The sequence below is a fragment of the Pagrus pagrus genome (genome assembly GCF_965226575.1).
Source record: "Pagrus pagrus genome assembly, chromosome: 2".
NCBI lineage: Eukaryota > Metazoa > Chordata > Actinopteri > Spariformes > Sparidae > Pagrus > Pagrus pagrus.
In genome coordinates, this window is record NC_140186.1 from 34,169,578 (window position 1) to 34,180,628 (window position 11,051).

The 11,051-nt window shown below is 39.0% G+C and overlaps 1 protein-coding gene across 1 annotated transcript; it reads right to left on the reverse strand.

The window, feature by feature from the left end:
* Positions 1-1,383: 1,383 nt before the first annotated feature.
* On the reverse strand, positions 1,384-10,552 carry stx3a (syntaxin 3a). The gene is made up of 10 exons (XM_084365836.1): positions 10,249-10,552; positions 8,975-9,049; positions 8,757-8,856; positions 8,577-8,651; positions 7,825-7,895; positions 6,848-6,956; positions 5,780-5,853; positions 4,674-4,808; positions 3,272-3,382; positions 1,384-1,469 (listed from the first exon to the last, which is right to left on the reverse strand). The coding sequence occupies exons 1-10, from the start codon at positions 10,276-10,278 to the stop codon at positions 1,392-1,394; spliced, it is 858 nt and encodes a 285-aa protein (XP_084221962.1). The 5' UTR covers positions 10,279-10,552; the 3' UTR covers positions 1,384-1,391.
* Between the last annotated feature and the right edge of the window lie 499 nt (positions 10,553-11,051).

Genomic DNA, 11,051 nt, shown 5'->3' on the forward strand with positions numbered 1-11,051 from the left:
AGGCAGTGTCAGTGTAATCAAATAAAGCAGGGCCGTGTTTATTTTCATTTCTAGTCTAACACACTCAGCATGTACTTCTAGTCACACAGCGTCTACTACGAATACTTATTTGACCAGTTCAGCATCAACTCTCCTACATGTAACTTTTTTAAGGAGAGTGATTTTCTTCTTTCATTTGATTTCATTTGATTAAAATAAAGGCCCACTATGGAGTCATAGTAGGTATTAATCCACAACATGATATGAATTGTATCATTCGATGCAGTCGATAGCATAAGTATTGGCACAGTGGTTTCCATATTAAAACACAATCAACAGACAAATGTACAAAAGCATAACCACAGCTGTCTCAATACTTAGGATACTGACTTCATAGATATGCATCATGATGATGGGCAGTGTGGTAGACATGCAGTCAAGCTACAAGGATATCTGTCCGAGGTCGGTTCACTTTCACTTCATTTAAATGTTAAAAGCCACTGCTATTCATTCCTTATTCATCTATAAAGCATTTTCAATTGTTTCTTGGATATGACAACATTTCCATCTCATTTAGTTTTTCAGTTTCAATTTATTTGTGTAGGCAGATCTGACATCTTACCAATGTCTTGTATTTGAATCATTTGAGATAGTAGTTCATGGAGCAATAGAAATCTTTTGAAGCTCACTTGAGAATATCTTTCTGGTTTGAATGCTCTGTGAGGGATCTTCCCCTTTCACTGAAAGTGAGGCTGAGACACGGAAGAAATCTACTTTTTTATATGAAAAAGTGGATACAGGTGTAAATAAATGCAAAGTGATGCCATGCTAGGAATGGCTAGCAGCCAGATTAACATGAAATTTGCTGTAGTTATTCATGGGCCCTAGACAGTCAACCATAAATATCTTGGTGACCCCTTGACCTGTCATCTAGTGCTCCATCTCGTCAACTTTGTGCTCTGCAGACTAAACTGATCTAAAATCTCTACACGTATAAACCAGCAATAACTGACAAATCCTGCACCTAATAATATTCAAATTCATACAATTAATGCAACAGTAATTAGACTGAGATCAGTGGCATTTCATACAATCAACTTGTAATTGTGTGTGGAACATGTTTTTTGATAATATAACAACTCTGCAATACATCTCACATTTATGAAGCCTATATTGTTAGTTATATTAAGATCTCTTCTCAGACCTTTTGCAACAGGAGGGTGGATGTTCAGAGCTTCATCTGGATAGAGGATCATCCTGAGAAAGTTAAGAAAGTTGTCATAATATGTTGAATTGAATGAGTTGAAATGACTATAAACTGAGCGCAGGCTCTATATTGTGACCAGCAGAGAGCAGCTCTGCCCTGCCCCCGCTTTACTGTGTGGACCGGTGGGTGGACTCATTCAGGTTTTCTATTTGATGAAGCTGTAGAGAAATGAACCGAGGATGAGGGCCAAGATCACACAGCAGCAGAAGATCATCATTTGTTTCTGGAGTACAGTAGAGACACAGACACAGAAAAGAACATGTTACATTCCCCTCTCCCACAAGTTTGGAGTTAAAATCACACAGGACAATCTAAGACTGAGCACAATTACAATTATGTCTGTCTATGGACAGATTTTGTCAGCGCAATAGTACCCAAACCTAGAAAAGATGCAGTCATGAAACTTTACAGGTATGTATTCAGATCAAAATGAAAGGTGAGTTCTAAGATCGATAGCAGTCCAACACATGAGTACTGAGTACCTATGTAATAAGATAGTAATCATGACTAAATGGTCATGGGTCAGAATATGAACATGTTGATACACAAGCCTTGTAAACAAACATTTTAAACATTGTAAACAAATATTGGGGTTGGTTCTGTTGTGTTCTCTGAGTATATTTTGTAACCTAAAACTAGAACAGTACAGTATTTTATTTCAGCATCAACATCACAAAGTGCACATGCACCATGGTCACATCACAAGACTTGCAATGTTAAGTAAGGCAAATTAACTCAAATGCGTCCTGCTACAACTTTTTTGCTGCTCGATACAAAGGAAAAACTCACAAGGCTCTCATTTTACATAACTAACCTACAACAGAAGTCTGATATTACATCATTTTGTCCATTTGGGTTCTTGTATACAACTGAGGGACATGCAGGCTGTGCATGCACGGTGAACATTCATTGATCATTCTTGATCGATTTACCAAACAAGGCAGGGTGTATTTTTTCATATCGCAATATATATTGTAAAAAAGCAAAAATATCAGATCAAAGTCAATTTTCTCCAATATCTAGCAGCCTTACACATGACATTCCACTGAAGTGAAACATGTGAGAGCAGATCACAAGCGGTTTGTTTCATTCTGACGTAGCAGGTAGACTGTAAAGTGAAATGAGTTTAAGTAATATGGCTCTACTTGTAAACAATTCAGGTGGGGAAAAAGGAAGGACCCTTTTTTCAGATACACAACAAACTGAGGTGTTTCATTTGGGCATTTGCTTTTGAAGATGCGACATTAAGCAAAAATGATTGATGATCGGTTTTGTTATGTATGAAACATTACAGAAACAATTGGGTATGATTATCATACGGTATGATACAAATAATATTATTCACCAACTGGTCATATCACACTATGATATGACCAGTTGGTGAATATTATTTTTAACAATGGGAACACATGCTGCCCCAAGACCACAAATCAACGCACACACCCTTCTACACAGGACATTGTTACAGGATGCCTTAACCATAACTGTGACATTTTTAATTCCATTTTATCCAGTTATCTCCCTTCTCTCCATACAATAATTGCCTTTTGTAACTGTGTATTAAAGCAGTAAATACACCTTTATTTATTTTTGCAGCAGACTGAGTTTTTTCAGGCAGGGTTTTCTCATTAGTAACATGAACCACATGACCCCTTGGACATTTTACTCACATACTTATCTAAATTTGGACTCAGAGAAAAAGGTGCAATTATGATTTTGTCTGCTTCTTTAGCACCATGGATTAATCAACATACGGCAGTTTTTAGGCTACTAATTTTTCAGAGCCACAGCCGGGCTCTGAAATATCTGACAGATTCTGTCACAGAATTCAGTCAGATAAAGAACCGGTGAGTCTGGCAGACTAGACTATAAACAACCTCTGTGCCTGCTCCCTCTCTGCTACTAGGGGATGGACAGGGGGATGGCATCCTCCCACACCCCCCCTCAAATCACTGACTAGTGATGATTAAAAATGTTTTAACGATTCATTTCGCCCATGTCGTTGTTGAATCAGTCTCATCTTACCCTGCGCGCCTCCTGCTGGAATTTGGCTGCCTTCTTAGTGTCGGCCACTGCCCTCTCTACGAATCCCACTGATTGGTCCATGTTGCTCTCAATTCTGTCGATCATGCCACCCTAGAGGGGGGCAGGACAAGACAAAATAATGCGAGAGACGATAGCACAGACAGACAGACAGATAACAAGTGGCACGGTGTGTCTATGATATTGACCATGACGCATTTCAGCAATGAGGAAGTACTCAAACTCCTTTGTTTTGTCTTTTAACTTCCTGTCTTCAGGAAGTGGGAATATGTTGTGTTGTAAAGGTGGACATCTGTGTGATCACCTTTACCTGCATTTTATCAAACACCTGAGCAGTTTTATAGTCTAATATATGGAATGTAGGACTGACAGAGCTGGGAGAAAATGAGAGACTTTCTTTTTGTGCAGTAAGAATGCACAGAATATCTGATACAAGTGATTATATATCTAAACTATAATATTCCTTCATTCAAAACACAGAGTCACAGTGGGACTCCTTTTGTTAGTTACACTATTACACAGTACACAGTTTCCCATGACCTGGGCTTATTATTGTTTAACAAGCTGGTTACCCCAAGTTATATAATCAATACAGAATTTATCTGTTACATAGTTGGATGAGAAATTGTGTTTTTATTCATCTTTATTATATAATTCAGACAAGACTTTTGACTTGCATTACAACGACAATCAGAAGTTTAGAGCCAAAACAGTGAAATGGAACAAATGATAAAATGGGTGGGCTGTGTGAGGAGTTGAGCACTGTTGCCTTGACTTCTGACTGTGTTCATACTAAGTGTATTTGCTATTAACACCAGTATTCTGACATGAGAGCCATATAAGCAGTACATTTTCCTTGAAACATCAAACACCACAACTTGTGCCTGACTACTTTATGAAGCAGAGGACAAACAATGTTTCCCATACCTTTTGTATGATTTCCTACACATTCATTAAGAATTAATTTACAAGTTCATGCATGTAAATTTGGGATAATCGCATAATCTTTTCTTGTTTGAAATTACAACACAGGTGTAAAACAATACCATTACCAACCATTATACAACCATGTTGTATAATGCTAATGCAGCCCAATTAAAAACCCCATTTTTTTTATAGTGGGAGAGTTAAATTTTTTCTTCAAATGATATTTTTCATACTGTTGCAGTTTCCAAAAATTATTTTTTTTAAAGATTTTTGGATAGAGACAGTGAAGAGGCAGACGGGAACAGGGGAATCAGAGGGGTATGACATGGAGACAAAGGTCTGCAGCTGGAATTGAACCGGCAACGTCTCTCAATGTGCAGCCAATTTAACCATTTAGCTACCAAGGCACTCCCAAAACAGTACATTTTAATCTTGTGCCATTGTTGTGTGTGTGTACCTGGTTCTCAACCAGCATGGCGATGTCGACGAACATGTCATGGAGCTCTTTGATGCTGCTTTCCAGTCTCATGATGTCTTTGTGACGAGCTTCAATCTCATTCAGGGCCTGCTGGTTGATCTTAGAGTCCATGATCTGCACAGGGAGGGGCCCAGAAACAAAGATGGAGAAAATTAGGTCAGCAAAAGAATGACAACAGTTTAAAATGATTTAAAGTTAAGAGAAGATCAGAGGAGAAAAGTTGTTATTTCACCAAAAATATGTGAGAATTATGTGTCTTAATACCTCCCACAATAGCAGAATGACACAATAACTTACATACTCAAACATCTGGTGAAACATCTGTGCCAGTAAATGTCAATAAAGGCACAACCTGCACAGTATATTGAATGCAAGTCCTGTGAATTAGCTTTTAAGCTCATCATGTTTTACTTGAGACTGTGCCAGAGAGCTGCTGATTCAACCTTATGCACACATAATGCATAATGTGCACTTTACATTATCCAGTCCAAAACAACAAGACAGAAATTTGCCACAGAGTAGAATCTACCTGTGTGACTGTGGGTGGGTTTCCACCTGAGTGGACATGAAAATTAAAGAAGAAATGGGGCAAAGTGCAGTGGAAGCTCAGCAAATAAATCATGACATAGATGAAGCACGTGACCTCAACGTCCACTAAAGCTTCTGCTCCACTGAAGAGATGAAAAAAGTCAGCAGAGAAAGGAGACTTCTGCACATTTACACATAAAACCGACAGAAATACAAAAAAGTAGTGAGAAATGTCCATCACACTATCTGAAAGTCAAGGGTAGCATCCACAAATGTCTTGTTTGGTCTGACCTACAGTCTAACAGGCAAACACACTCATGTAAGACAAGGAAAAGACAAAATATATGAGAAGCTGGAACCATTAAATTGTTGTATTTTTGCTTGAAGATTACTTATAATTATTGTAACAATTCATCAAAATAGTTCCCCATTAATTTTCTGTTGATTGTCTAATTGATGAATTGACTAATCAGTTCAGCTCTGGTTGTGTTACTGTCACTGTGTTGACCCTCTGCACATGTATTAACATATACAGATCAACACACTGTAGGTCTTACCCCAGCAGTGAAGACAGCTGAGTTGCCTCCCTCCAACATCTCTTCCAGCTCTTCGTCAGTCGTTGCTTTCCCCGCTGTGACAGGCAGAAAGAACAGTTGTACGAGTGTTTTAAATACATATCTGTTAACAGCTGACAGGCCTGGTTAAATACAGAAGGTACTGACAGAGAAACAATGACATATCAAACTGTCAGTGCCCTGACTTGTGAAAAGGAGAGACATTTTGCACTGTGTCATGGTTCTGGGTTTAGTTATTTCCTGTTTTTTTTAAAAGTTGTATTCCCCCCTCATGTGTCCTATGGATTTATTTCCTGCCTTTGTCTTGCTTTCCTGCCTTTATGATTGTCCTGATCAGTTTCACCTATCCCTGATTAGCCTCCTGTGTATTTAGTGTTCCCTGCGCCATCAGTTTGTCCTTTGTTTTTGTTGCCCGTCTGTTTTTGTTTACTTGATTCAGCTTGACATTTTTCATTTCCAGAGAATCAGATCAGGATATTGTCCACATTTGCCTATTCACATATGCAGCTCACAACAAGAGGTTGTCCGTGTCAGACAGGTCAGATGCAGGAGGCAGGATATGAAGCAAAAATGGACACAGTCTCTCCCTGGATCTGACTGACGATTTCGGCGCTGGCCTGAACCGCCAGAAGTTTGCGAGTCTCTTCATCTTTCCAGTTCAGAGACATTTTCTTTTTTTTCATCATGGCTGTATAAAATGACTCTTCTTCTTCAGCATCGGATATTTGCATTCCAGTCACACGATATACACGTCATCCACATGCCCACTCAATGTGGATTCACTCTGGACAATTGTCTGCTCTATTCACGCATGTGGCCCACCTGGACTGAGGACTAGGGAGCTGGCAGGGTAAAGTTTGGGGTAAATAATGCAATAAGACACTTGTGTTTACACATACAGCTCCTCTGGGTGAACTCTGGATAAATCCACTGTTACAGTGCATGTGTGAAAGGGGTTTATGAGTGAGTGCAAAAGAGGACTGTTGGGCTTTGGCAGAGGTGTACACTCTACCGAGTACCATTCTAGTTACAACATGTAATACAACTCACTGATCTCCAGCTGTCGGGCGATTCGTCCTTTGCTCTTATCTCTGAAGTCAACTTGAGCTTCGTTGTATTTTGTCATCACCTCTACAAACTTCTTGGCCAGGATCGCATGCTGGGGTAATGAAAATGCAGATGACATGTTAACTGACTTTAAAAAGGGAGTGAGTTTTTAATTGCAGTCATATTTAGCATGTCATTATGTAGACTGGAGTTTCCCCTGCATGTCATTTAAAAACAATTTTTCAGTTTACAGTAATATAATGCTTCTATTTTTGCTCTGAGGAGGCTGAGGGATAATATTGTCATATCCTTTATAAAACCATTGCAAATGTGAGTGTTCCCTCCAAATTTTCAGTCACGCAAAGTTGTAACAGCCTCTCCAACCACATTTCAATCATGGGACACTAAAACTGTAGGAAAATCATTGACACTTCAAACATCTGGATACAGCATCAGAAGACGAGCTACATTCATTCCTATGAAAGCTGCTAAGTGGCGCATGAAGCCAAAGAAGTGTGGATGTCCTGGATGTAAAACTATAGTAGCATTTACAGCAAGTGCTCAAACGAAGACTTAAGTTAGTAGATGTTATGTGGTATAATACACTGTCAGAGCTGCTGGTTTGCTCCATTAAATATGATACATGGTATACACAATGCTGAGTCAGTTTCACAATAAATCAGCAGTTTTTTCTCAAGCGGTTTCTCTTGTTCACCCTAGTATTTCTAAATTTGTATTGCTTGCTTTAGATTATTTTGAATATGGATTAAAAGTTAAAGCCTCTTTTATTCACAGAGGGCTCCAGAGGTCATAGTACAACTACAAAAGTAGTTAGCAGTTCTTTGGAGCAGGTGTTTCTCAGCCTTCTACGAGTGGGAAGATGACTGAGAACTTCCACCTCCTCACGCAATGTAAGACTGTGTAAACTTTAGCTCCAGTTCTACATATAGTCTGATTTAATGTTAGTAATGTTGTCTGACCTGTGATTTGCGTATCCTGAGGTCGGCTGAGGCTCTCTCATCTGTGTTTGACTCAAGCTGGCGCTCAATAGCTGATGCGTGCACACACACACACACACACACACACACACACACACACACACACACACACACACACACACACAAAGAGAGACAAAAGAATGTGAACAAATATTAATGTCATTTCTATGTTAAACTGAATGAGACATCCACAGATATGAGATGAGATTGCTTCCAATTGTTCTTGTTCAGGAAACTGTGCACATTGGACACAACATAAATTCTTCCTACACTATTAAGAATGAATCTGGATTATAATTACACTATCATCAAGTATACATCTACTCAAGCATGACACTGTTGGCATGGTTTAGCCAGTGAGGAGTGGCAGACATTGACGCTCAGCATCAACTGCTCAACTGAAAGTGCTCTCATTTATAACACATTGGCCAACATTAAAGGGTCACTTCACCCAAAACACAAACATATTTTTCCATCCATCATTTTCCTAACCGTGCAGAGGTTTTCAGATAGCTGTCTCTGGAAGCATCTGCCACCCTCACATAAAGCTGAATGAAATGTCCTTTGTTGGACTACTCACAGACAATAATAACACTTGAAAATCTCTTCCACCTGTTCATTGTCTCCATACTTAATCTTGTTTTAATTATGAACAATTTGCTGGCATCAGTAGAAAACAAACCAACAAAGAAAAAGTGAGCCTGAATAGAAATGAAAAAAGAACAAATACTGACTCTTGAGTTTGTTTCTTGCGTTGTTGGCCGACTTCTTGATCTCATTAGTGAGGGCTTCAACATCATCCTGTGTTTCTGAAAGAGAGTGAGAGCAGATTATGAACAGCTAGAAAGAATAAAAAGTCATGAATATGTGTGTGTATATGTGTGTGTGTGTGTGTGTGTGTCAGAGACACTTACTCTGGTCAGATGTGGGGGCCGACAGGATGGTGGAGTAGAGTTTTTTTATTTCTGTGACGCTCTCATCAATCTTATCAATGTTGGTACGGATATCTTCAATCTGAAAGACACAAAAGCATACACACAAACACACACAGACCAGTAAGCAAGAATTTTTAAATACATTTTCTTATAAGAAATGTGAGAAATAGACAGACAGACAGACCAAAATAGAATACCTGAGCAAAGAAATCATCCATGAACGCCTCATTCTCCACAGGAACCTCGACGTCATCACCTCCAGCATCACTCTTCTGTTAAACGCACACACAAATTCAGAAGGTCAATACTGGTGTGGAAGGTTCACTGATTTAAATTCAAGATGGAATCGAGGTTAATATCAGCCCAATCATGTACCAATCACACACAAATGCATAAAACACACAAATGCATAAACATTATCTCCTGAAATCTGGTTGATATAGTTGCGTTTGAACGTCTTGAAATCTGCTGCTGAAGTTGTTATATAACAGTTTAGTGAATATATAGTTCTATTAACTTTGTTTTTTATATCAGTGTATAGTGTTTATTTTCTTAACACATGTTCTCTCTGTCTCCTGCACAGGGACTAGAGATGTACATTAGCTTATAGCTTACCGTGGTGCAGCTAAGAGGCTGTGCACTGTCCCTGTCACACACACACACACACACACACAGATATACCCCAGTAGTTCCATCTTTAAAGGCATAATTTTATTATCTAAACAGTCTAACAGTAGTCCTGAAGCAGTAATCTGGTTCCAAAACAAATCATATTCAGGAGTGTAAAACATGGTCTCCTCTTCATAATGTCTTCCTGTTTTTCCCCCCACAAATCTGAAATTAAGGGCGAAAATGATCCCACCTGTTATTTCCATGACAGCTACTCATCTACGCTCCCCATGTTGTTGGTGCGTACAGTTTGTGCGTGCCACTGTCACGTGAGGCCGAGTGCAGGTTAAACAAATGCGTATTTCGCACACGCTACTGTCCTCCTCCACCACACTTGAAACTAAACAGTGAATTAACAGGCCTCCTGAGCCTGACATGGAATCATACTGAATCATATGATGATGACTATACCTGTCCATTTTCAGATATTTACAAGTAGGCTTTATTCATAACATTTCATAGAATGCACTAAAATACACTCTTCTGTGTCAAATCTGTTCTGTCATATGTCAAACACTCGGCCAGTCTATAACGTTAACCTTATTTAATAAGAAAGTTTACATTTGGTTTAAATTAGTCCATTTTTTGTTGAAATATGCTGTAGTTTGATGATATTAATGAGCTAATCTTTAACTGTCATCAGAAACATTCCACCCAGACTGAACCACATTGTGCTCACACACACAGAGAGAGCAGACTGCTCATAGTAAAGTCATATTACAGGCTACAGCAGTACTTCAGGGCCTGTGAGAGCAACAGGTGCTGCAGACAAACTAGTGACAGACTACAGTCTACCTCCTACCTCCTTCAGCTGCGCCAGGCGGTCCTTCATCTTGACAAGTAATAGATAGATAGATAGATAGATAGATAGATAGATAGATAGATAGATGACAACCTCACAGGTCTCGACAACAAGGTCTTATCTAGCCTACAACAACTACTAAAATGGCCTCTAAATTAGCCCAGTGGAAATGATTAGCGTTGTTCCTTCAATTAATCCAGGAGATGTAACCGGAAGACAGCTGTCAGAGCCAGAGGAAGAGCCGCAGACATAAAGGTGAGTAAGTAAGAAGAAGGAATGAATCAAAGCTACAAATGAATAGTAGGTGTTGGCTGTTTGGATGTTCCTCTCTGAGGCAGTATTGTGACCTGAAGTCCCACTAAGCCTCTATCCTCTAAGAACGGATTAGGACAACCGAGTCCAGGACGATAAACCTCTCTCCCCCTCGTCCCTCCCACATCCACTGTAAAACACCGTCCATAGCCTCGAGGGCTGACGAGTCTATACAATGGACGGTTAATAACCGAAAATGTTATTTTGCTATTACTTATTGCAGGCTATTTGTATTTGAAGGTATTGTAAAAATAAACATAATAAACATATAATTTCCTGCATGCTAAAAATTAGATTATTACTGTGTTGTGCAGTAGCAGAAAACAAGCAAACCTTCACATATGACAACATTCAGTCAGTCTTTACTTAAAGGGCACTGTGTAGTTTTGGAGAATAAATTCAAACTCAGAATTGTTATATTTACAATATTAATGAGGTAATAATACAAACTTTTTCCATAAGTGAATAAAGAAGCTGTTCTCAGAGGACAA

What these genes read in the sequence shown, in the direction of transcription:
- stx3a (XM_084365836.1), bottom strand. Translation starts at nt 10,278, where the DNA reads ATGAAGGACCGCCTGGCGCAGCTGAAGGAG. An exon ending in GCCTGGCGCAGCTGAAGGAG is followed by an intron (nt 9,050 to 10,248) that starts GTAGGAGGTAGA and finishes TGCGTTTAACAG; the next exon opens with AAGAGTGATGCTGGAGGTGA. An exon ending in TCCAGCAGGAGGCGCGCAGG is followed by an intron (nt 1,470 to 3,271) that starts GTAAGATGAGAC and finishes ACTGTACTCCAG; the next exon opens with AAACAAATGATGATCTTCTG.